This window comes from Terrapene carolina, unplaced genomic scaffold, assembly GCF_002925995.2.
Source record: "Terrapene carolina triunguis isolate 2854851 unplaced genomic scaffold, T_m_triunguis-2.0 Scaffold69, whole genome shotgun sequence".
Taxonomy (NCBI): domain Eukaryota; kingdom Metazoa; phylum Chordata; order Testudines; family Emydidae; genus Terrapene; species Terrapene triunguis.
In genome coordinates this window covers 40732686-40759467 of record NW_020664420.1, presented here as the reverse complement: position 1 = coordinate 40759467, position 26782 = coordinate 40732686, and the positions used below count along the sequence as shown (strand labels likewise).

Sequence of the window (26782 nt, the reverse complement as noted above, 5' to 3'; positions counted from 1 at the left end):
GATCTCAGCTGAAAATAGCTGGGGTACAGTGCACTCTAGGCACTCTCCCTCCCTCCCCTCCCCTCCCGCTCACAGACATCCACTATGCCAGGCACTCTGAAGAGGGTGGTTTAGGAGCCAGATATGCCGGGTCTAAGACTGCTGGGGACTCCCCCATACCAGGGGAATCCCAGCTAAGGGGATGCTGTCTCTGCACCACCTGATTGGCAAAAAAGAAGCAGAGCAGAGAATCTGCCCCAAAAGGTTTTAAGGACCTAAATCAGAAACAAACTACTGAGCAGAATTGAGCTCACAATGCCGAATTGCTTTTTCCCACCCCCTCAAAAAACAGTTTAATCAGACAAATACAGAAATTGACAAAGTATTTTAATTCAACTGCATAAGAATTTGTAAACAACCACACATTGTGCACTTTTTTTTGTCCTATAAACAATAAAGAAACTTGTCTTCTGTGGTACACACCTAAAAATCTAAAACGAAGTCTATGTGGATACCATATCATTGACACAACCTAGTGGAATACTCTGTAGAAAGTCAACTACTGTACTTAATGTGAACATTTACGCAGCTATAATTATATTTTTATTCAAGGTTTTCATGCAACACACATTGATTACATTTTTTTAAAATTTACATAAAATACATTTACAAAAGGATCAATTATCACAGATTTCTATGAACATCAGTGAAATACATAAAGAAAGTGTACTAAAGTCTTACTAAAACCAGCAAATATTTTCACTGAGGTAAAGTTAAATAAGTTAACAAGCCTTTATCACTGATTGTGGGGCTAAAACACAGTCCAAATCTTCAGGCCTGGAACAATTTTTTATGAACAGCAGGCCATTACTCCTTGATGTTTTGAAGGAGCTGCAATAAATGAGCCTCAATAACCTGTTGAACTAAAGTGGAGAAACAACCTAGTTAATTACTGTTCAATGATTTCCAAGTCACTACTGTTCTTGTATTTTACTGCTAGATGCTGACTTGTTTATTTTGATTAGATGAATCAAAATAAACAGGACATGAACTAATGCACTACGGATTTGTATCACCTATGAAAATTAAAGCATCATATAATGCAAAACAATTAATACACTAACAGAGGGCCAGCATGTTGAGTGAGAATGGGAGGAAGCCATGGTCTGTGGCCTGGTTTGGAAATGTAGATGGGGTAGGTTAAGGTAGGGCATGGGGGGATTCTGACCTAGAAGTGGAGAGTGAGTGAGTACTAGGGGGTAAAATCATAGTCACTGTTGAAAACTTTGTAGTGATTTTCCTCGGTGTTCAGAATTTACACACTGAACCCCCTATGGGTTCCACATCTGAGCCATCCATGAAGTTATCAATTCCAACATAAGCCCAGGGGCTTGCAGCAGTTACATGACTGGGTGGGCTTATCATTTTTTATTCAGTTCAGGGTTTAAAAAAAACAAAGCTTTCACATGGTCCAGAAGCCAGGGTCACCACTGAAGAGGCCCCTTTTTGACTCTGTACAACCCAAGGAGGCCCTGAAAATGGATAGCCAAACTTGCCAGCCTATCATGCAGGACCCCGGAAGAAATGTCCTCTCCCCCCAGGAAATGTTTGTGGTTTTAGATGAAAAAACAAACAATTTCAAATAGTTCACAGAGGTAAGTCCAAGAAAACTGTGACTATTTAATGTACATGACAGCAGAGGCCTGGCCCAAGTGCTCAAAAAAACAAACAACAATGTCCCCCTCTCAGAGAAAGCTGGACCCAGGCTGAAAGGCTGCCAGGAGAGAGAGGGCAGCCTCAGCAGACAGGGCTCCTGTGTATCCCAACACACAGTTTAATGCTGTCTTCCTATGGCCAAACCCTTCGGGGTGGAGGGGGTAGTAGTGCCCTCTCCTAGAATAAATCCCTCCTCTGGTACAGTTGTCTCCACATAGACAAAGGAGTTTGTAAATTAGATACACTCCCAACTGTGCCTAAAAACATGGCTCAAGAACAGTGACTTTCTTTCACTATTGACCTGGGCTCACGAACTAGAGGTGAAAGACTCTGTACCTGTTACCAGTTCCTTGAACAAATCAGGTCTGTCCTCTAAATTACATATTGTAAGATGTATACAGCACATACTGCTAGAGCTAACATTTTAATGGATTTTGAAAGCACAAGTCAAGCAAATAAAACAACGTGAGTTTAGTCAATTAACATTTACATAATTAAGATGTTTAATTAGCCCATAATCAATTACAAACAACAGCCTAACAGATTTAGCCTAACCATTTTGGGACAGGGACTTTTGTCTTCTTACACGTGTAAAGCACTGTTACTGTAACTACATAAACAAACTGCAATAAAAATAGCCAAACCTAAAGGGCTCTACATACTCACCGCTCCGATGGCCTAAAGCCACAGCCAAATCCATGGAATTATAGCCAGAATCTGTCTCAATAGTTGGATCAGCACCATTTTCTAGTAAAATAGAAGGAAAAAATCCCTAAATTATGCTGGTAATTAGTAGTTTATCATTATCAGTAATAAAATTATTTTAGGTTTGATTTCTTAATGTTGTCCTTAATGTGCTCACCTAAGAGAATTTTTACACATTTCACATGATTTCCATGTACTGCATATAGAAGAGGTGTCCCTCCATTCTGCAAAAGAAGAAAAAAGACTTACAGTCTTTAATAGCTGGAGTTCATGTATCTAGTTCAAAAACTGAACAGACTGTATCTGTAATTCCCTCCTGATAATAAGTAATACACATATGTGAGTCCTTCAGATAACAGTGGTCATAATGTGCAATGAAAAGGTCACCAGCTCTTCTCCAACTATGGTTTTCTGTGTCCCTCATCTTCTATGGGTCTATTTTTAGGCCACAATCTTGGAAGTGGGTTGTGTCTGCAGACCCCTGTCCCTGTGAGGAGTCCTAGTGAAGTAAAAGGAGCTCTGCATGGGCAAATCTGTTTCTGTGGGTCAGACTGCAGAACCTGAAGTTTGTAGACTCTTCAAGGCAGAAACTGGCCCAAATTGTGTTTTCATGAAGGCTGTTCTAAATTATAGCAGCTGCCAACAGCCCAAAGAGCAGGAATTAGCAGATCAACTCCTACACAAGGGGTGATCACTCCAGGGCTGGTTATGCCAGTTCCATGCCCAGACTCCAGAGTGGCACAAATTAAACAAACCACACCTCAATTCTGGGTCACTGTTTTTACTGCTATTGCTTAGTACTGAGCACACTGTTGATGCAATATAAATAATAAAGTGGCAACAGACATTTTTACTGCATTAATATGGAAAATATTTAACTTGTATAAAATCTTCTGAAGCACTCATCACGTACAAAAATTCCAGCCACTTTAGAAAACTGTCTATAAATTCAAAGTCTGAAAACTGAAACCTTTTCAAATGTGACTATTAACCTGAAATACATTCTCATCTCTCTTATTTATATTTTTTACTGCTGCCAGTGTTCTAAAGGAATCCTTATGGTGAAATGTAAATAATTCAACAGTAACATTCATCACACCATAAAAATTGATTAACTTGACATTTATGTTAAAAAAGGGAAAACTGAGTAAGTGAATACTTTTTTAACTTAGACCTTTTCTCTGCTATGTTATGATACAGGCTTTTTTGCCTTTATGTTTCTGACAGTGCAGTTTAATCAATGACATCTCCTTTGAAATGCAAAATTCACAAGAGTCAAAGGCCGGTTTCTGTCTTCTAAAAGCAATTGCATTTTAAAGGTTACCTCAGATTTTGCCCTCGTCCCAGAGATATTTTTTTCCTGGCTTCAGGGAATAGCCCTACCCCGTGCTGATAATATCATAGGTAATCCTCTGTAGATTTCTGCATAAGGAACTCTTCTATAATAAGTACTGCTATAGCAAAGTTCTTCTGTGGCAAGAAGACCTGGGTAGGGAACACCCCACTAGTCTGGGGAAAAACAAACATTTCACCTCCCCAGAAGGTCCATAGTAAGTCCTGGGGTGTGAGGACAAACACTCAAGGTCCCTGATTCACAGCCATCAAGTGAGCCCAGGAACAATCTCATCTAGCCCTCCTATTTCGGCTTAGAAGACACTCCCCTATTCATCCCACCAAGAGACTACAATTGGCCACGGAGACCTGAAAAAACTCTCTTGGTCCTGTACAAAAAAGTCCTCTCAGGGACAATACATTAGTACACCATGTCCTAGGTTTTCCAAGCTTACATTTCTGAAAACTTAATATGGTTTTCAAATCCATGTCAGTTCTAGAGTTAGGAGCAAATTTCTGACCAATGCACACTAAGATAATGTACACTCCAGTGATAGACTTACCCAGTCATACTCATTTACATCAACTCCACAATCAAGCAGCATTTTGACAATATCTGTGTATCCCTTACTACAGGCCAATGACAGTGCACTTTCTCGCCCTTTCCCCAAAATCTGAGCATCTGCACCCTGAAGGGAAAAAAAAAGAAAAGAAAAGGTGTTAACAGTCCTATTTAAAAACCTTACTGTCACAGGCTGGAGGGCCCTTTAAGGCAAGCTGCCCATGAAAGGGCAATTAGTGATCCCAGCTGGGTGCACTAGAGTTAGAGTGATAGACCCCAGCTGCAGCTCTAAAGAGAGACTACAGAGGAAGCAGAACTCTACTACAGACAGAAACCCACAGGGATGGAGTGGGGGGTAGTCCCAAAGAGACCCATAGAGAGTAGAGTAGGCTCCTGTGGGAGTGGCCCTGAGACAGGATTTGTAAGTAGAAGACTTCAGAAGCTGAATGGAGCAAGAACTTTATTCAGATTTGTTTGGATTTTCATTTGGACCTTTCAGTTACCCGAACGGGGATTTAAGCTTTATGTGACTTGGCTGGAGGGCTGAGCCACAGAAGAGCTGGTGAGAGAAAGATACTTGCAGGAAGTGCTGGAGCTCAGGATACCAATGACATTATGCACTGACATAAGGCAGAGATCCAAAGCGGAGTGTGCCCCCACCACATTTGCCTTTTATTTCCCCTTTATGGGGCAATTAATGTTACTACTTTTAGAGATGTAGTAGCATCTGCAAACTTATCAATATAAAATGAACTAAGGATTTTGAGAAGAACTATATTTTCGCCTTACATTCTGAAGCAGAAACTCTACCACTGCTATCTGCCCATGTGCTGCGGCCCACATCAGAGGGGTAAAACCTTCTTCATCTTTATGGTTGATTACATTTTCTGTTTAAAAGAAAAATACAGTTCAATGATCATTTTTGCTGCTGTACTGCAAGTGGTGTTAGAGTAAAGGTTGTATCAACATTTCTGTTATGAACAGCTGCGTTTATAATTCTACCATAAAGTCCACTCTGGCCTGACATTTTACATACAAAATGTAACCCTGACAGTGACAGAAATACACTTATCTATGCTGCGTGGGGGGAGGGGGAAGGAAAACCTAGCTTCTGATGACTTTCACATTTCCACAAATAAAGCTTTATTTTTATACTAAAATACTGCAGGTCATTTGTCCATAATGTTGGCTAAGGATATTTTTGGAGATAGCACAGCAGATGCCCCCAAAATAAACAAACTTTCCATATTAATAGTTATTAGGCAATCTAAAATGTGCTTTTCCAAGATAGTGAGCTATTCTAGTCTCTCAAATAAATAACATGTAAATCTACGGGACTGGAATAAAGAATTGGCAAATTCATGTATTTGATTGGGGTTTTGTGAAAAGGGTTAAGTGTGTTCCCAGAAATGAATGGGGGTATTAAGTGTTTTTGTAGCTGATTCATTGGCTGGATGAGTTGAGTTAATTTGTTCCTCATGGATGTTTGTTTTTTCAATGCTGCTGAGTATATTTACATTGTTGTAAGATAAATTAGGTGTCAGGGTGCCCAAAACTCTTATACAGGTAACTTTTTTTTTTTTACCATTAGTCAAATCTAAATAAATATATGCTCAAATTTTTAAAAATGAATTTGCTTTCTCTGGATTCCCAATCCTTTGCTTCCTACAAAGGCGAGACAGTTTTACTTGCATGAATGCCCACAAAAAGCAAATTTGATATATTCAAGCATACCACCACCATAGGCCAACAAACAGATGTCAGATGGTAATGACTTTCAATGACTGCCTACAATGGCCAGATTCGTACCAGAGAAGTTAATGTAAATGTTTGTATAGTCTGTTGAGCCAGCCAATGAGTCATCCATATTCATGCTAATATAATTACTTAACAGGAGTGATGTACAGTACAGTGGATGCTATTTCACAGTTTATTTTACAGAAAATAATATCCATTATAAAATTACAATAGTTTCACTGCAGGATATTGCATAACTCAGATTTGGAATGATAAGCAGCGAAGAGCTGGCTGAAACTACAATATAATGCTGTATAGGTTAACTGATAAAATTATGACTATAAATACACTCTAGTGGGAATTTGTTTCAAACTATAAATGCAGTAAAGAACACTACGGTTAAATCACCTCAGAACTAATTTGCAGATTTTTGCATATCTCACTTTCACAGTTTATCTATATGCAGTCTATAGGGTTTTTTCCCACTGCTTCAGTACAGAAAGGATTTACATGTAATTCCCATTAACACTAATGTTACTTTGCACACCCAAACTGCAGTGATGGGAGATTAGACAGCTTTAAAAGGTACAGACAAATATGAAAAAAATCCATGTCCATAAAGAATGGATATCATGAGTTTATGGGGTTTGTGACAGATCTGTGGGGGATTTTCTATGCATCTGATGCATGTTGGGGGATATAATCCCATGGAACAAGGTTAAAAATCCTCCAAAGAAAAGATGAGGTTTAAAGCCCCTCAGACTCTCACCTTGTTCAATACGTGTGGCCAAATAAAGCATTTCCCCTTGAGCAGCCAGCTGGTGAACTGACAGAGCTGCAAAAAGAGCACAAAGATGTATTATGTGCACATAAGGCATGGTCCTGCTCCAGCTGAAGCCAATGACAAAAGGAAGTGCTCATACTGATTTCAGCTTAACTTCTGAATCAGGTTTGCAGTCTTCTTAAAAGTGGTTCCATATGGCTTAATATTTTTCCACCAACTCTCTATCATATTAGAAGGGCAAAATATTTTCCATTGATGTTGAATTACAAACTTTATTATGTTGTCAATATCTCCATGAGATGGCTTCTTGCCACCCGGCTTGTAATTTAATGTCACTTTGCCATCAAGATTATATTGCCTTCAAGAACGTTTAAAGGACAAAGATTAAAAATACCACTTCACTGATACACTGAGGACATGTTCTTTTCCTTTTTGAAACTATTAACCAATGTTTCCTCCAATGTTCCTTTCTTTCTGTTTAATTCTTAAGTTTATCTCAGGTTTCTTCATCAGCACTGAATTTGTATAGAGACCTGCTGCTGATAATGGTCAGACAAAGGGAATATTCTCACTTGTCTTAGGACTTAAGAAAGCTGCAAGCACTTATCAACTCTTTGTTGCATTAGAATATCCCAAAACACGCTGTGACAGGTCACATAGTGTTCAGTATGAACCTAGCTGACTGCCTGTTGAAGTCAATAGCATGACTCCCATTGAATAAGCATTGGATCAAGTCTTTTGTAAACATACACAACATGACCTACTTTTCTACTGGGGAGGAAAATATTTTCATTAACCTCCCTTCCCCCACCCCATCCCCCCAAAAAACTTGGGAATGGAATCAGTTATTACAGCAGAGTGCTTTAATAATCTAAAAGCAAACATTTAAGGTCTTGATCCTGAAACGTGCTTTGTACAGGCACAGGGGTCTGCCTATGTCAAGCTCACTGTGGGTATATTCTGTCTCGGGGAAAGGCCATATTATACATACTAATTGATAACACTTTGTGTTGTTTGCCAGTGGCTATCCATTAAATAAATGTCCATTGTGCTATTCCTATTCACTGTTAGTTTGATTTCTCAGAAAGGATACACCTTTCATTCAGAAAAGGCCATTGTATGGTATACCTCTGTATTCACTTGCCCAATAGGAAAGGGGAAATTTTATCATTGAACTTCTGAGTTTAAGAGGGATGTATGCTTAAGATTTCAAACTGTGGCCATTTGTAGGGTGAAAACTCTACTAGGTTATCAGTTTAAGAATTTTTTTAACATTAATTTTACAGTTTCCTCTGTCAGTGCATCTTCTGTCTCCTTGATTATAATTGCTACAGAGCAGAGACTGTCTGAATATTTATTGTATAACATCCAGGACATTGTTGGCACTTACCGATTAATTAATAAGTTCTACTTGCTGTACCTACACTGATAACAGATTAATAGGGTTAAAAAAAAATCAAGTACTTTCATTTAAAGACTACAAAGAATCAGAAAGTTCATCTGTAAGGTCTTCAGCTCAAGACTTGGATACTTTTCCTGAAGATGTGCTTAGCTAAAGCGTAACTCATTGGCTTCAATACAGAGTGAATGGATGAAATTCTATAACCTGTGCTATGCAGGTCAGGCTAGATGATCTAATGGTCTCTTCTGGCCTTATTCTATGAAAGGTCCCAATGAAAAAGTCAAAACATCTGACAAGCAGTTATTAACTTACAATCACAACATTTACTATATCACAGAATACTTACAATTTACAAGGAGAGGTGTTGTAGAGACCTCATTTCCCCTATGTTTGTTAGTTAAAGTAGTAGACTGTTTTATGGGCGAAAAATGTTTAGTTGTTGATGGAGTGTAGACATGTCTTACTTGAATTCCAGGAGAAGGGGAAGTATGGATGTTGCATTCAGCTAAATTCAACAGGGAAAAGATAATCAATTTTAGTGACTTTAAGAATGCTAAAAGGAAAGCTACAGATTCTAAATCAAACTAAGATACGTTAATGTTATAGAATATTTAAAACATGCATTAAATAAGAGTGATGGAATGTATTTCTTTCCACTATTAATTACATGTACAGAGTAATAAAGTGAAAGGGCCAAATTCATCCCTAAATCAATGATGTTCTAGGGATGAATATGGCCTACAATCATCCAAAGACCATAATGCAAACTTTCTACCACGTGTCTTCATGAATTATGTTTCCTTGTTGGTACAGTTTCACCATTTCTTTAGCAAAACTACAACTGCATTGTGAATGATGTCTTATGACTATTGATCTAAGAGAAATGGAGACTTCCCAAATTAATTGATGTCTAGCTGTTATAGTGTGGGGAAGCTAGAGTCCTAAAGGTCACTCTATGCCGTGTTTTATCTGCACTTTGCAAGGGCTTATTTTCCTAGCTTTCCATTAGATGAGCATAGGATGAGCATAGTAATTTAAAATGATATATTATATACATTGTACTTTGGATTCCAATTCTCAGGAGGGGCTATATTACTTCTGAGAACTTAGATTAGAAGCCACAGAATTAAAGAAATAAAACAAACCCAAACACTTTAAATGTAGGAAGTCATAAATAGGATTAAGCTGCATTACTGACTGAATTGATTTGGCATTAGTGTGCAATAGTAATTAAATTATTTGAGGTTAATTAACATGTCCAGTAACTCTGGAGTCATACTGTAAAGAACTTCTGAGTACAAATTCAGGAAGAGAACTGATTAAAAAAGTGTGACACCCTGGGGCAAATGTTGTTCAAGCAAAATTACATTTTACTTGTAGGCCAAATAGCTGCAGCTGTGGTTACAGAGTTAAATGCCCTAACCTGGTGGCTGAACTGCAGCCAAATACAAGAGTGGGAAAAATGAGTCAGGAAACCCGTAATGAGTCAAAGCTTGTATTCATTATGGCAAATTGATTAGATTCAACACCATGACAAGACTGATCACTGATTGTTTGATATAGTACAGAAATGTGAAAATTAAGTTTAAAAGCACAGATATTTAAAAAGTAACAGACATAAGCCTAGTTCTGCAAGCTGTTCTGTGTGAGCAGCCCAATGCCTGCACAGAGCTCCCCTCAACTTCAATGGGACTGCACACACAGGTGTTAGGGTCAGCCCACATGGAACAGTTCACAGAATTGGACCCAGAATCACTAGCCACTTTCAAAAATAGGTGAAAATGACTCAACAAGGCAATTATTGCAATGACTGCAGGTCTAGCAGCATCATACTGATAAAACAAGATCAAAAGAGGCCACTGTCAGCGACAAAATAACTTAAAAGTTTATATAAATATTAGGGAAAAGATAAAACTCTCTAAACTTCCCCCAAAAGTGTATTAAAGCTAACAACCGATCTTGCAATTCTTTCAGTGGGGCACTGTGTGGGTACAAGAGTCTACGTGTGCAACACATTGCAGGGTTAGGGACTAAGCCATCAAAAGAAGATTATATTCTCAATGTGAGAGTAGTTTAATTTTTCCAAAAAGATAGACATCTGCCTCAGTGTAGACTCATGGTCTAAGTACATTTATGACTTTTCTTCGGTCCTGTTGCTTAAAAAAAAAAAAGTCTGAAAGATATGTATCTGTATGTACTCTCAGGCGGGAAATGAGTTTCGAATTAAACCATTTTTGAACTGGATGTGTAATAGAAATGTTAGGGAATAAATTATAGAAAATTGCTAATGATTAAAACATCAAGAGGTTAGGCAAGATAGTTTTACAAGTCAGCTTGCATGCTTTGCAATGGAACTTGCTTCCTGCACCTAAAATTTTCACAGACTTTAATGGGAGTTTTGGGTGCATAAGGAATACAGGAATGGGCACTACTTATATTTCCCTATGCAATCTTTTGCAAATAGAAGACAGTGGCATAATCATCCTGAACTTTGCTTTTTAGTTTTAAAACCACTCTAGAATGTTAGGAAACTGTATGAATTGATCTATAATCTTGAGGATAAGCAGCAAAGAAAATACTGAAAAGTGAAGGGGGAAAAGGGGAAGGGGAAGATACTCCACACACAACTTGTACCATAAAGTTCAACCTTTAAATAAGACAGACGCCACTTCAAGGTCAGAGTTGACCTGGTCTTGAATATTTTTACTATCTTCTTCATTCAATGACTTCACAAACCGAGAACAGACATTCATATCAAATCTATTAGGCAAAATGAATTTCATTCCCATGGCGACACTCTGAGCTGGGCCTTCTTCGGTGGTGGAGTCAAGCTGATGCTCTACTTTAATGTCTGGCATGTGAGACAGACTATAGCTGCTGGTGCACTCTTCCACAATTATCTGTGCCCCAACATCTAGATTTGTTGAAGATGCCATGATTTCAATCTCAACTATGTAAAATGTTGCTTCATGGTTTCCAGTTGGTAGTGGTTTACTAGCATAATTTCCAACCAGTCAAGCAGTCTTTGAAGAGATCTGGACTTCAGAACAATCTACAATTGAACACAAATAATCTTAAGGTTTGAAAACAATGTCACAACTTCATAATGAAATAAAAATACATTATTACTACTACCTTTAAAGTAGCTGCAATTATGTTACTACGGATACAAACTTCAGACCAAATCACAAAATCGGTATTAGATTTTATTTAGTTTTTATTCAAACAAAATTCTAATTGAAGCAAACAACAATTGTACCTAAATAAGGATTTTCAGGATTTGACCTTTTAATTACTAAGGTTACAGCCAGCTCAGTGCAAAGAAATAAGACATAACATTGTCAATAACAAGGGATTTTGCTTCTTTGACTATCATTTAGCTGTCCCCAGCTATTGCATGGAAAACGTGGTTTGAGGAAGCACTGAAAATGTGTAGTTTGAAACTCTGATTTATTACTACGTAACTGCCTGAAACACTCACCCTTGTGAAGAATACTTGTGAAGAAAGGATTACAGTAGGTGCATTTATGACTCATTGAGGTAGGTGGTTCACTTTTTCCCACATGGACATAAGTGACTCACTAGAGAAAAAGAATCAAGACTGAGCACTAATGAGGTAGGAATCCTAGAATCAGCCACATCTCAGGAGAAGGCTTAACCTGAACTCTGTTGTTAATTTCTGTATTAAAGATACCCGAGGGTGGGGGAGAGGGGAAGAGCTTGGTCTTTTTGACTCTACACAGTGCATAAACTTTGCTCTAAAGCAGCTTGAGAAAAGCATCTCCTCATAGGGCCGTATCTTGTAGGCTTCATTAGAGCTTTGCCTCAGTAAGAACTGTAGGATTTGGGCCTAAGGCTACATACAGAAGGAAATAATTTTTCTTTGAACAGAAAAAAAAATTGTTTAGGAAAAAAAGTACCGTTTCAGTATTTGGTATTATTATCCCCCCCCCAAAGCATGACTGTGTGTCTCAGAAAAAAAACTAATCCTGAGTGTAGCCTGCTGGTTTACAGTGAAACTGCAACATAATTATTGGGCCTGATTCTGATCCACTTATGGTTGTTTTACACTATTATATAACTCAATTGACTTACAAAAATGTAAATCAAAAATATTTTTTTCTGATATGAGGACTAGACACAATGTTGTTAAACAAAGTTTTTGGATTTCAATAAGCATGATAATTCATTGACCCATGCGAGTTAGGTGACTTCACATCTCACAGGACTGTATCCTACATCAAAGCCTAAATTGTCATAGACAGGGTCCAATTAGTAAGTTAGCAAGAAACAGTTGTTGTCCTTTATTGTACTGTATGTCACCTTGCAGAATCAAGATCTTAACAGAGTTACTATGGGTTAGGTGAAACAAGAGGCCATTCATTTCACTGTACCTAGGAAAACCTTTTCCAGCTAATTTGCTCTAAAAGAAATGTGTGTGAACTGCAATACATTCAGAGCTAATTCAAATCTCTAATTTGTGTAGACAAAATCCAGACTATTATTAAACCAGAACAGAGTTCAGGACTCCAGCCTTCTCCTTTTTTCAAAATAAATAAATAAAAATGATAAACTCCAAGTGCTGGATCCTATAGGGAGGAAGAATGGTTTATGGGTTAGGGAATTCCCAGTTCTGTGTAATCTTGGGGAAGTCACTCATGTAAGTCTTCCTGTGCCTGCGTAAAATAAGGATATTTCCCTAACCTGCAGGTATATTACAAGGCCTAATGTGTAATGTTTATGAGCTACTCAAAAACTGTCACCATCAGTACTAAAAATGCCTATAAGTAAATTAGACTGTGCAGAAGTACATGTTTAGTTCCTCCAAATTCAGAGTCTTCTGTAACTCATTCTTTCAGAGAGAACAAAGATGAGGTAGGAAGGAAAAGGAAGAAAACAAGATGGAAAAAGATTGTAAACATAAGCACAGGGACCTTAAAATGGCAAGAATTTTTAATAATCGTATGTTTGTTTTATTTTTATTGTATTTAGAATAAATGAAAAAGCACCCTCCCCAGATTGAACCCCCTACAATTATCTAAAATTATAAAAACAAATTCAATTAAGTCAGCTCATCCTTTGTCCCAAGCAATTAAATACTAACACCCCCACTGGACCGAACTTTAGTTACTGACTCTCTTCATAGGTCAAATGAAACAAGCACTGAAAGATGGTAAATCCAAGCTATTTCACACAGGGGCAGAAAGGCAGTCCAGAGTGCTGGGGTCCTTGTTATTATACTAAGGTGGAGTTGGCATCAGTGCCTCCAATGATTACATCTGCAGCAGTGTATTATGGAGGTAGGCTAGATTTAGGTTATTTATGACTCTCTCTCTCTCTCTCTCTCTATATATATATAAATAAATAAACCAACACCTTAAAATCTCTCCGGAAGCTCACAGATACCAACTACAGATCCTGAGTATAGGAGTGATCTGATCGCTATAAGGAGTCCTGCTTACTAAGCAAGCAACCACTTTCTATCCAGTTCCAGCTTCCCACTCATTTTAAGCGGTGACCCCCTATAAACCCGAGGCTCGAAGCGACAAAGACACTAGCTAATGGCAGCGGGATCCACACCCAGAACAGACGTTGTACTCGTTGGGCCACAGCTTCTAAAGCAGCTGTTAATCTAGCAAGAGCCCCACGTGACAAGTGCTGGTTGCACTTCATTTCCGGATACCTTTGTTGCCTTATTAAGACAACGCCGCTGGCAGAGACTCACCCAACGCTGCCTGGGGCGAACCCTAGGCCCGCTACCGCCCGCAGCCACTTTAATACTCGGCCGCGAGCCTGGTGTCACCGTTACTCGCACGGCGAAGAAGGGGGTGGGGAGGGAGCTCTAGGCGCGAGCCGTGACAGGTCTCTGGGGTCGGACCTTCTCACCTGCGGCTCCTCGGTATTGTTACCGACGTTGTTGTTGTTGTTGTTGTTGGTAACGTCACTTCCTCTCTGTTTACAGGATCCGGAACAATGAATTGTCTTCCAACCTCACGGGCGCGCGCGTCCCGGAAGGGCGTTCCCATTTACGTTACCAATAACGCTCGGTGCGATTGGACACGATGGTGCCCTTTTTCTTTTTCTCATTGGGCCTCTCAAGAGGTCACGCGGGTCAGAGACGTGGGTGTGAGCGGTGACGCGCAGCGCTGCGTGACGCAGCAGTGATGATGCTGTTCTTTGGCGACAGGACCAACGTGATGCTCGATGGCAGCCGCCGTGGGACACAACGTGACTTCTGCCTGCTGAGGCAGTACCGGGTCCGGGCTCCTTCGTCCGGAGTTCCCCCAGTGACATCCAGTCGGGACAGAGGATCCGGCTCGGAGGTGGGGATCGCGATGGGAGAGAGCAGCGCCCCCCCGCCCCCCCCGCATGGCCCGGGAGGGAGCCGCGCCGCGCCGCTCGGCCTGGAGAGCAGCCGGGCCCCGGTCTCTCCCGCCCGCCTCTTGAGGCTGGTGAGCTGCTGGCTCGTTCTGCTCCGCTCGGCGCTGTAGCTCCGCTGCTGGGTAACGAGCCCCTGTGCCTAGATACCCCCGCCCCGTGCAGAGCGCGGCGCCAGCCCGCCTGAGCCGGGCCCGACCGGCGTTGGGCTGCCCCGCCCCGTGTCCTCCAGGTGGGGCCTGCTGCCGAGCGACGGGGCTGCCCCTGTCCCAGGTACCCGGCGGCGGGCCGCTACTGCGCGCACTGCTCCGCAGCGGCAACTCCGCAACTATTGGCCAAGCCGGAGTCCTGCTGTGCTGACTGGGGAGGGGCTGTCACGGTGGCTGGGAGCGGGGAGGGGAGTAGCCGGGGTGGTGTGGAAAGGGGGGGTTATCACAGGGACTGCGTTGTGCAGGCGCTGACTAGTGAGTCCTTAGGCTTGGTCTGAAATGTATCTACTATCTCTTGAGCAGGGCGCTGCGTTAGTGACCTGTGTCTGTTGTGATGAGCCTGGATGGAAGCTAAGGTGAGCTCACGTGTGATCTGATCCAGCTTCAACACTCTAGATGTAAGGTTGCTATATTAACCTACTGCATGCCCTGGCCTTACCTTCCCCACTGTCCCCTTCATCCTTGGCCTTGCCCCCAAAACTTAAAATCAGGAGGCTGGATAAGATATTTTAGCACATTCATAATGGAATTTCACTTGTATTTTTTTACGGTTCAAATTTAAAATTTATTGTACACTCTTGTTTTTCAGCTGCACTTGCATTTAAAAAAAGAAATACCACACTTGCTTTACCGAGAGCATAACAGCAGGGGCTGCACTTGCTGCTTTTGGGAACCTAACTATATGAAATAATGGCTAGTTATAAACCTGTAGTGGTTCAGTCATTTCCCAAGCTTGGTGAGAAAATCACACAAGATACTTTGTATTGGAAGAATTACAAGGTAAGAATGCATAGTTAATATATGGGAATATAATTTAAGTGTTTGTGTAGTAGTTTTTGCTTAAAGATTTTTGTCTTGATTTTATGCAACAGTATAAATGGCCAAAACTTAAAAACAAAAGACTTTCCTATCCATTGTTGTAACTGGACTATCTCTTTGTGCACTTTATAGCAAAATAGCTTCAGTAGAGGTGACAACTTGACTGTTTGTTTTTAAAATCAAGTATGTATCTTACTCGTGTAATGAGTTTAAGTCAATATTTCAAGACCCCAGACTGACTTGAATCACAAATTGCTTCCTCTAATATATGCAGTTCACTCTAATAAAATATGGTCATCTTCATTTATCTTACTGGCAATCATTACAATAAGTTTATTGTAGTAAGTCTTTTTTTAAAAATGTATACCAGACAATTTAGGTATAATATACATATGGGTATTTGAAAAGTACATATTTATACAATATGAGCATATTTTGCATTTTGGCAAATTCCCTAGTAATGAAAGAACATAACGCTTAAAACATAAAATTAGAAACAAAAATTTTTTAAAGCAAAAAAAGGGAAGTAAAATTTTGGGAGGGGCAAAAACTCATTTTTTTTTTTTTTTTTTTTTTAAATACAGCCATAATTTTTTCTGTTCTAATTCTTTAAAGGGATTTTGTAATTCATTTTAGAAACTAGACAATGGTAGAGTATCCATGTCAAGCTTTCATGTCTTTGTAAGACTACTGCTAATTAAAAAAAAACTTTGATAAAGATTAAATTTCTTTAATCTCACTTCAATTCATTTAGACTCCTGTTCAAATAAAGGAATTTGGTGCAGTGAATAAAATTGACTTCTCTCCAATTCCTCCACATAATTATGCTGTCACGGCCTCTTCAAGGGTAAGTTTTCATAATAAGTCCTATTTTGTTTTTCAATTAGTGTTGTATGAGAATGTACTAATTTAAAATTTGTGATTTTTTTTTTTTATTATTATTTTTTTTTATTAGATCCATATTTATGGTCGGTACTCTCAGGAGCCAATCAAAACATTCTCTCGCTTCAAAGATGCTGCTTATTGTGCTACATATAGAGATGATGGCAAGCTGCTTGTTGCTGGCAGTGAAGAAGGTGTCGTTCGGCTATTTGATATCAGTGGAAGAGCAGCATTGAGACAATTTGATGGTCACACTAAGTAAGACCACATGGTTTTATTCATTGTGTATAAAAGCTTTCTCATGTGTAAATCTTATGATTGAAATACCATCGAATACTTTGTGAAGGCGAAGACATTAACAGGGTTCAAAAAAGAACTAGATAAGTTTGTTACCCTAAATTTTATGCGCCAATTAAAATTAGCATACATTAGCATTTCTAATTTAACAAAAGGGAAACAAGGTTGTGGCCCGCCCTAAAGGAATTGCCAGGGTGTTATGGACACGTAAGCAGAAATTCTTCGAAAACAAAATAATTATTTATTTAAAAGAAATAAGTGGTTACAATGTTTTTAATAAAGCAAGAAAGAATACACAGAACATAGTAAAACGCAATAGAATTACATTTAAAGAATCGTTTAATTAAAGCGGCGCACCAAAATAAGACACAGATTATATGGACTATTCCTATATCACATCTAGAATTATAATGTAAATACATTTAAATGATGTTACAATCTGATATTACCATTCTGTGGCTGGGGGCCAACCAGTCACAGAATGGGATGGGATAGCTGTCACTCAAACACAGGCATCCGGCTTTATTGACAACCACACCCAGGCACTCCTTAACAAGAAATAATAAAATCAGACTAACACTCACACCAAAATCCCTTACAACTTTTGTATAGAATTACTAGACTCCTACCATATTTTAATCTTCCCTTTATATATAAAAGAATATGTAATTGCCCTTGATTGAGGGGTGGAGTGGTATTAATGCATATTCTAAGAAGAAAGTCAGTATAGCCCACATTTTGTGTTCTGTGCTTTTAATATAAACTTTGAACCGCTGAAGGAGTATCTGACTTGCAAGCTGCGGCACTATATTTTCCAGTAGCAGATATTTTGTTAGTCAGTTTATCATAGCACTTCAGATTAAGTGGACATATTTTCCTATAATAACTCTGCACTCCAAGTTTGAAGTACTTGTAGTAATCTTGGACATTGTTCGTTTTGGTTTCTAGAGCAGTACACGTAGTGGACTTTCTGTCTGATAAATACCGTATATTCTCTGGTGCTGACGATTATACTTCGAAGTTGTGGGATATTCCAAGTGCAACAGAAATTGTGTCGTACAGCGAGCATACGGATTATGTGAGATGTGGCTGTACAAGTAAACTGAACACAGATCTTTTTGTAACAGGTTTGTTCTGTAAAATACTCGTCTGTCTTGAATTGGTCTCCTATAAGGAATTCAGAAAAGCAGTTTCTTCTTGATCTGGGTTCCACATCTAAATGGCACTAATTTCCCCTCCCCTGCACTGGAAGTCTCCTGCCTTTCATGTGTGTTCTCTCCTTGATTTTTCTGTTTAAAATCTTTATTATCTTAGCATTTATCTTTACAGGATGACTCTTGTTGTTACAGTAGGACAGTGGGCTTGCCTCTTATGCCAGTTCTTTGTCTTTTTGTTTTCTACAATGTTTCATAGTGTGTAGAACAGTACTCTAGTCCTTTAAGGTTAATGATTCTGCTAAAATACTTACTAGACTATTTCTTGAGTTTTTTAAGAATAAGTAAGTAAGCATTCCACTTACCTAATACATCAATGCAATTGAAAATTTTTGCTAAGACTTTAGGAAAAGATGGCACCAGTGAACATGGCTTGTGTGGTCTAAAAGTTTGAAGTTTCAAAACTGGAACAAATGCAGTTTAAGTAGCTATTAGAACCAGCTGCTACTGAGTTTCCTGATATTTTCATAATATTCTAGAGTAAATAACATGCACACTTACACAGACCACTACTATCAGTTAGTTATATTGTGCTATAAGAGTTATCTAACGTAAAGTTATGGTTATCAAACCACTGGTTGGACTATAGTAATGCTTCATTACACTTGAAAACTGACATTCCAAGTTTTTACATGGTATAAAACATTGTCTTCTAGCTCTAGTGGTTCTTGTGATTCTTGCTGCTAGAGTCCTATGAATTCAAGGGTGGGTAGGAAGAAAACTGATCTGAATGACATGGTTTGTAAGGTCCAGTATCGTGGTAGGACTAAAGGTGAGATCCTTATACCATCTGAAAGATGGAAATTCACTTATGTAAGATACTGGCTATTTAAACTGTGAAGCAAAGTGCTTTTCCGTTGGTCAGCAGTTCTTATGGAGTTTGGTTTGAGATTGAACATTTCATCTTAGATGAGTGTGTGGGGTTTTCTGGTACTTGAAATGTTATGGGTTCTTAAATTAAAACTGTTCACTGGGGTATTTTTCAGGTTCATACGATCACACTGTGAAAGTATTTGATGTACGGACAGAAAAAAGTGTTATGACTGTAGAGCATGGACAGCCTGTGGAGAGTGTACTTCTGTTCCCTTCTGGGGGTCTTCTAGTGTCTGCAGGTATTTGAACAAAATGAAATTTCTTTCCTGTCTTCTCCCCCTTAACTTGCAGCCACAGAGTGGGTTATCACATTTGTCATTGCTGAGACTGAAACACCAAGGCTGAACACTTCTACTGCGTTATGAATTAATAATGCATTGAACTCTCGATTGTCATGCAGCCATAAGTGGCCTGGTTCCAGCTGTCTGAGATCCCACTATAGTAGTGAATTTGCTGTCTGTCCCAAGAGCTAAACTCAAGGAGTAGGTAGCAGGAGAGGGTCTTCAGCTCTGTAGTCTGCCCCCACTTGCTGTTAATCAAAACTAAAACAAGAAACCTTTAGGACTGGAAACTGACTCTCATTGGCATAGTGCCATATTGTGCAAGGGTGGAAGAATGGGATAAATTGTTTCATGGGACAAAGATTATTCTTGAAAGATGTGACTTTTTCACCCTTGATCTGAAGAGCTAAGAATCTTCATATTCTTCAGGGCCTTTCCCCCCTCTCCCCCCCCCCCCTCCCCCCCGATTTGCTTGAACACAAACAGAAGATCCCCAGCTCCATACTGAGCCTCCATAATGTTCTTATAGAGGGAAGTTACAAGTTTTCTCCTTTTTAACATCTCTAATAGACCATGATTGACGCCCACAGCTGCTATACCCTGAGTGATACAATATTTTTCTCCCAGTTGCTTCTAGAGGAAGATCATGTCTCCTATAGAATATAAACTCAAATTGTTTGTTTGTTTGTTTGACAGATACTTATGTCATAATCATAAGTGGACAAGGGTGGAGGCAGTAAACTTAGTGTTAAAAGGAAACCATGACTTTTTGCTAGTTTGTTCTTTTGTGCTCTTATCTTGAAAATTTATGCAAAGAAGCTTAAATGTGTACATGTCAAAACTGCTTTGCATGTGTTTCCTGTTTATAGGAGGCCGGTATGTTAAAGTCTGGGACATTCTAAAAGGAGGGCAATTACTAGTATCGCTGAAAAATCACCATAAAACTGTAACCTGTTTATGCCTCAGTAGCTCTGGGCAAAGGCTGCTCTCAGGATCATTAGACAGGTTAGTATCTTTCACTTGATCTAACTTTTTTTTTTAGGGGGGTTTGTTATTTTTAAATTTGGGAAAAACACATTGTAGTCATGACTGCTATAGATCAAGGCAGGAGACTTGGGAAAACACCAGACTAAAGTAATAAAAGCAATATTTTTTCATACTAATACTTCAGTTACTGGTGCAAGTAACTTTGAAACACATTCTGGGGCCTTGTTCTACCTTTAATTGTGCACTTGTAATTCCCATTAACTTAAGTGGCAGATGACTAAATCATTCTAAGGGCCAAACTGACTTTTCACCAAATTGCTATTCTGTTTCCTGAAACTCCAAACTTAAATTGCCCCCCTATGCCAATTGCTCCCATTTTAATATGAAAAGAGAGCTACACTTACTGGTGCCTCTGATTTCAGTGTAGGTCAGAGTCCTCTCTTGCTAATAATCCTCACTCGCACCTTACATCAAAAATGGCAACCTCCACCCCACTCTTTATTCATATTAGCAGTTGTTCCCTACCCCCAAAAGTGGCTGCCCTGGTCCTTCCTGTCTACTCTTGATCCCTGGATTGGGTCACAGTTCAGCAAAAAGTTTCCCTTGGAGCTCATCTCCTCTACTTTCTTCTGAGTATTTCCTTCTAACTCACTAGTAAGAGGGGTCCAAACCGGCAGAGGGAAGTACCTAGTGCAAGAAGAGATGGGGAAAAAAAAAAAAAGGTTCAAATGATTGAGCCATTGTTTCTGGCTTTTCCTTTGGTGCCTAGGGAAGGCAGTAGTACCCTGACACTCAGTTCATGTTTGGAAAGTTATTTGAAAGCTAGAAATTGAAATATTATTTTAAATAAAAGCTTAATTTCTGCAGAATCTGCATATCATAGACCAACCACGTAAATATATCGTGGAGGCCAGGTCTGGACCATGAGCCAGATGTTTGAACCACTACCTGATGGTACAGCAAGTGTAAGAATTAGAGTATGAAATCTTTCTGCAGGCTAGAGAGCTGAAGAGACCAGTAAAAGTAGAATCTGTTGTAGAATGAAGCAACTTTTATGTAAAATTTATTGAAATCTCTTTAGATGGGTCTGTGACATTTGTAAGAGAGGTGAAATTCCTGTAAAATATCTAGACTGAGACATGGAAATGTAAAGTTGTAAATAAGTTGCTTTACTATGCAGGCATGTGAAGGTTTACAGTACAACCTCCTACAAAGTAGTCCACAGCTTTGATTATGCTGCGTCAATTCTGAGTCTTGCATTGGCTGTAAGTATAATATAAAAATTATTTTTTTAAGCTCTTTGGGAACTGGTGTATTTAAAAAAAAATTGTAAGTGGTCTACATAATTCATTTTAGCTTTTGTTGCAATCTCTAAACGTCAGAGGGATGCTATGTGTGTGAGGATCACTAAATTAATTCTACACATACAAGTATTACCTGGAGACTTTGAGTATTCTACATTAGGCTGCCATAACAATCTATTGGCTTAACATGCTGTCCCGCAGCTGAGTCTGGCACTGGTCTTAGCAGTGTACTCTGAGCTGGGAGTGTCTTGAGCAGTGTGCTCCCCCAAGGAGTGAGTGATTGGGAAGGGAATGTTGCTGTGTTCTGACCTTCACTTTGTATAGAATGCTGAACTCTTTCTTGTTGGGGAGCCTTCTGCAGCTCCAGCTGGAAGTGGACCAGTTGTTGAACCTAGTCCGCGGTTGTGGGAGGACCTGCACCAGGAGCCTTTTAGAGCCAATCTGGTCTGGGGAGACATGGATAGAATCAAACAATTCACCTGCCGAAACCTTCCTCACTCTCCATACAGGCGTCCCCTGTGATGAAGGGTTAAGGATAGAGACATTAGAAACTAGTTTCCATAGGAGGAGCTATGGACAAACAACCTCCTGGCAGGGAATGCAGGAGCTGGCTTTGCTTTTCTCTGGCTGCCTGACAGCTCACTCCTACTGCAGGCAGAGCTAGCTGTGGCTGCTCTCCTGTCAGAACTTCTGCAGAGGAGGAAGGGAATGAACTGCTTGGCAAGCCATCCCTTTACCTTCCCTGCCTGAGAATCAAGGGAAGAGCCAAATTCTCTGCTTGGTGGGGCCGAGAAGGCTGGTCAGACACAGCTCCCTTCTCCCTGCAGTGGTAGTTCAGAGGGCCACCCTGATAGCTGGTAGAGAGTCTGGCATCAATTGACTACCTCTTCCCCCTTCCCCCCCCCCCCCCCCCCCCCCCCCCGGCTCTTCCGGAGGTCTGCTTGTCTTGGCCCCTCGCAGCCACCTCTTGGGGGCCAGAGGGGAAGGGAGGTATGAGTCTCAGGGAGTCTGTGGTATTTAGATAAATATGAGCCCAAAGAGTCAAAGATGCTAACATGACCCTGTCACTGTACAACATTAACAGTTTTAAACAAAGGTCAAGGTTCAGAGTATAGAGACCTCAGCCTGTTTAGTACCATGGCAAACATAAGAACTACCATACTGGGTCAGACCAATGGTCTGTCAAGTCCAGTATCCTGTCTTCCATCAGTGGTCAGCACCAGGGATTTAGGGTGAGTGTACAAAACAGGGCAGTTTTGGAGATATCCACCCCATTTGGCTTCTTGCAATCAGAGGTTTAGGTTTGCCCTGAGCATGGGGTTACATTCCTGACTATCTTGGCTAATAGCCAGTGATGGACCTATTCTCCATGAACTAATTCAGTTCTTTTTTTAATCCACTTACCGTATACTTTGAGCCTTCACAACATTCACTGACAATGAGTTACACAAGTTAACTGTATTGTGTGAAGAAGTGCTTCCTCTTGTTTGTATTAAACCTGCTGCCACCTGTCATCAGGTGATCCCTGGTTTTTGTATTGTGGGAAAGGTTAAATAGAGAATTTTTTCCCCCCACACCATTAATGATTTTGTAGATCTCTATCATATTTCCTCATAATCATCTCTTTATTAAGACGACCAGCCCTAATCTTTAGTCTCTCCTCTGGGAGTTGTTCCATGCCCTTGTGTCCAAAAATTGTGCTTAGATCAACAGGCCTTAATACTTTGGGGTTTTTATCAGACCTGTTTCATACAAAATATATTAACAATGTTTATATAACCTGAGAACTCTGCCTGCTATGGAAAGCTTCATCACAGCAAAAACATTTTGTTACTTACTCAATTTCTTCTTCATTTTAGCCTGAAGATGAAACTATAGTTGTAGGTATGACCAATGGGGTACTAAATGTGAGACACAGAAAACACGAAGAAAGCAAAGAACGTTTTCCAAAGAAGAAACGGCCAGGATACAGAACCTTTGTAAAAGGAAGAAACTACATGCCGAAGCAGGTATGGGGGAGAGGAAGAAGCGTGTGTGGTAGCTACATTCTGTATAACTCTTCAAAATAAAAATTGGGCTTATTTTTTAAAATCTAACCATCTAATATTAGTATGAAGGGTTTTAAAGGGAATGATCTAACTAGCTGTGCTGACAACTGTATTTTTAACATGACTTTCCAAATACACCATTTTTTTTTCCCCCCTGAAAACTTTCCCAGAACTCTGATAAGAACAGAAGGCACCTGGACAGCAAATTGCAGTATCTGGAAAAACAATATAAAGAAATTGAGAAGTAGTGTTAGTGCTAACAAAACACTTAAACATGTTTGCTCTATCCTGAACTGTCCTTTCAATTCTAGGAGGATTTCTTTGTCAGTAAACCTGTGAGAAGTCACTTGAAAAAGTATGACAAACTACTAAAAAGCTTCCAGGTATCCAAGGCTCTTGATGTAGTACTTGAGGTAAGGCCATTACTGCTTTGTGCGTCAATACTCAGTGCTTTAATTTGAAATTTATATTTACATATTATGAAATAATATAACTTTGAGACAGGCCTAGAAGGGGAAGAAATCTCTCTTGTGTACATAGACCTGCTTATGCATATGTGGGTTTCATTTCATGTTGAAGATGAGCACTGGTACTAAACTCTTTACATACACTTAGGCCCGTAACAGGACGCCTGAAATTACAGTTGCAGTCATGCAGGAGCTAAATCGCAGAGGAACACTGAAAAATGCACTTGCAGGACGAGATGAAACACAACTTAGCATCCTCCTGGCTTTCTTGATAAGGTATCACTCACCTAAATTACCTCTGACAAGGCTATTTCATCAGGCAGATGTTTCTTGTTGCCAGCTTTTGCCACACTTTTACCTGCAGACACCTCTTTCGAGACTGTTGGAGTGAAACCTTGACCCCACTGAAGTCAACAGGAATTTTGACCTCAGTGGAGGCACAAGCTTAGAATTTACCCCTACCGTTGTTCACAATTACTTTGTGTTCTTAATGGACTTGTGCTTATATGGCAACTACACTGCCTTTCATTTATAAAATGCATGTTGGTCAAGTTTGCTGCTCTCTTTTTAGAGGAAGTCTGAGACCACCAAAAAGAGGATGAGGTTTCTTTAAACTTGCCTTCTTACCCCTTTGCCTGCAACCCTCCCACTCCACCTTAATGAGTCCTGTTGTCTGAAGCTTGTGTTTTATCTTCCTTTATTTAAAAAGAATATTGCCACCTTTCCAAGCCCCAGTGCTTTCCTCATTGAGCGGTTGCCACGTGTGACTTCCTGATTATCCCATCCCTTGGACTGCTTTTACCCCTTCATGTGCATGAAAAGTTGTCTGGTTAAACTTTTGTGTGGTAAATTGTACATGCGTATAGGGAAACTGTTTATTCATACTGGTGGTATGGAGTAAATGGCTAGTATCTTAATTTTATACCTATCTCATAGAACTGGAAGGGACTTTGAAAGGTCATAGAGTCCAGTCCCCTGCCTTCACTAGCAGGACCAAATACTGTCCCTGACAGTGGTTGGTTGGTTTGTTTGTGGTTTTTTTGCCCCAGATCCCTAAATGGCCCCCTTAAGGATTGAACTTACAACCCTGGGTTTAGCAGGCCAATGCTCAAACCACTGAGCTATCCTTCCCTCCTCCCCCCCCCCCATTTTAAGAATTGTTCTGTCTCTGCAGGTATGTGGTTGAGCCAAGATTTGCCCCTATGCTGATAAAAGTTGCAGAAATGATTATTGGTAAGTAGCGACAAAGAGTCCTGTGGCACCTTATAGACTAACAGACGTATTAGAGCATAAGCTTTCGTGGGTGAATACCCACTTCTTCAAATGAATGTACTGTAAGTACTGTACCAAAAGGAAACTCCTAGTAATCCAAGCTTAAGCTTACGCTGTTCCAAAGAGTAACGTTCTACATTTTGCCTAACCACCCAGCGTGGAATTTAAAACTGATATAATAAAAAGCCAGTGGTCAAAATAGAGATCAGAAAATTCCAAGCTTTATTTTTTCTTGCCAGATGATTGATCAGACTGTACACTTCACTTTGATTAATGCTCATTGTACAGAAGAGCACCCGTCCCAGGCTCTGAATGCCCTCAGCACTATTTTTATGCAGTTGTGTGGTATGACTAGCTTCCCCAACTTCTCCCAGTGCATAATACCACAAGTAGTAAACATTTAAACAAAATTTAAGCCCCCTTCAGGCTTACTAGCATGAAAGTTACTATAAGACTATATCAATAACTTTTCAGAAGGCTATTAAAATATTCTCCATCTTGCCACAAAGCAAGACTTATCAGAAATAACTATATATTTAAAAAATAAAATATATGCTTATAAAATATGAACCAATGGATATCCGCACATAGACTAACTTTAACTTTCCTTCATCCAGATATTTATCTCCCTGTGGTTGGACAATCGGCAGTCATTGATAAACAATTCTTAAGACTCCAAGAGATCATAGAAAAAGAAATTGATTACCAGGCGGAACTACTTGAAGTTTTGGGAATGATGGATGCACTGTTTGCTACCATGACGAGGAAAAAGGCCACTTCTCTAGAGGAGAACAAAACTAATGGTATTTTGAGGGTTCTGGAACAAGCTACAAGTAACTAACTGTCTAATTCCATACATCATATTTGTGGAAAATTCATTGGATTTGAAATCTACGAAGCTTTCCCCAGATAACTTTTTTTTTCTATAGCAGCTTTCAAAATACTACTTTGCTTCAGGAAATGGAAACGACTCCTGCAGGATGTGTTTTGAAGAGACTGGATTAATGATGACCGAAAGAGCGGACCCTTTCAAGACAAACTTTCCATGTAATTTTTTGACCACAAAGATTTTAAAGTTTTATTCCAAAGCTATTTAACTACTAAAATACATCTTGCGGATCAGTACAAAGTGAGACTTTGTTCCTCCAAATACGTCTATGAACTTCATTTTATATTGCTCCTCTTTTCTCCTCCCCTCCCCCCCCACCAAAAAAAAAGATTGTTTGTTTAACTTTAATATACATCAATCCTGTCAGAATTGGTATATTTCAAATCTCAGGTACTTGGCCACAGGAATAAAACCAAGTATGACTTTGACATAGCTTGACTGCATTGTGGCGTTTTTTTCATTCCCTTTTCATTACCCAGTTCAAATCTTTGGTATCTTAGTAAAAAGCAATTCTGTCTCTCTCGCTCTCAGAAAATAGTGGACAACAGTGACGCATTTTTTAGGGGTACAGGAAGAGCCTGAGTTCAGTATCTTTACTGAAATCCTTGCAATGTATTCACTTTTGAAAAGTGAATGCTAACTCAT

General features: G+C 39.6%; 2 protein-coding genes across 4 annotated transcripts; one reads left to right on the top strand and one right to left on the bottom strand.

Annotated features, from left to right (window-relative positions):
* Window positions 1–349: 349 nt before the first annotated feature.
* On the bottom strand, window positions 350–14189 carry ANKRA2 (ankyrin repeat family A member 2). 3 transcript variants are annotated; one of them, XM_024194139.2, is made up of 9 exons: window positions 14104–14189; window positions 10865–11269; window positions 8564–8722; window positions 6801–6866; window positions 5084–5181; window positions 4296–4421; window positions 2558–2624; window positions 2362–2442; window positions 350–902 (listed from the first exon to the last, which is right to left on the bottom strand). In XM_024194139.2, the coding sequence occupies exons 2-9, from the start codon at window positions 11151–11153 to the stop codon at window positions 847–849; spliced, it is 942 nt and encodes a 313-aa protein (XP_024049907.1). In that variant the 5' UTR covers window positions 11154–11269; window positions 14104–14189; the 3' UTR covers window positions 350–846. The 3 variants fall into 3 exon arrangements, with proteins under 3 accessions (XP_024049907.1, XP_024049908.1, XP_024049910.1); XM_024194140.1 differs by lacking the exon at window positions 14104–14189 and adding an exon at window positions 13943–14097; XM_024194142.1 differs by lacking the exon at window positions 14104–14189 and adding an exon at window positions 11699–11793.
* A 214-nt stretch (window positions 14190–14403) lies between these two features.
* On the top strand, window positions 14404–26570 carry UTP15 (UTP15 small subunit processome component). Its single transcript, XM_024194137.3, has 14 exons — window positions 14404–14540; window positions 15108–15160; window positions 15394–15584; window positions 16378–16470; window positions 16579–16763; window positions 17751–17929; window positions 19003–19128; window positions 20040–20175; window positions 21338–21422; window positions 23321–23470; window positions 23821–23922; window positions 24125–24252; window positions 25151–25209; window positions 25866–26570. The coding sequence occupies exons 3-14, from the start codon at window positions 15495–15497 to the stop codon at window positions 26087–26089; spliced, it is 1557 nt and encodes a 518-aa protein (XP_024049905.1). The 5' UTR covers window positions 14404–14540; window positions 15108–15160; window positions 15394–15494; the 3' UTR covers window positions 26090–26570.
* The last annotated feature ends 212 nt before the right edge of the window (window positions 26571–26782 follow it).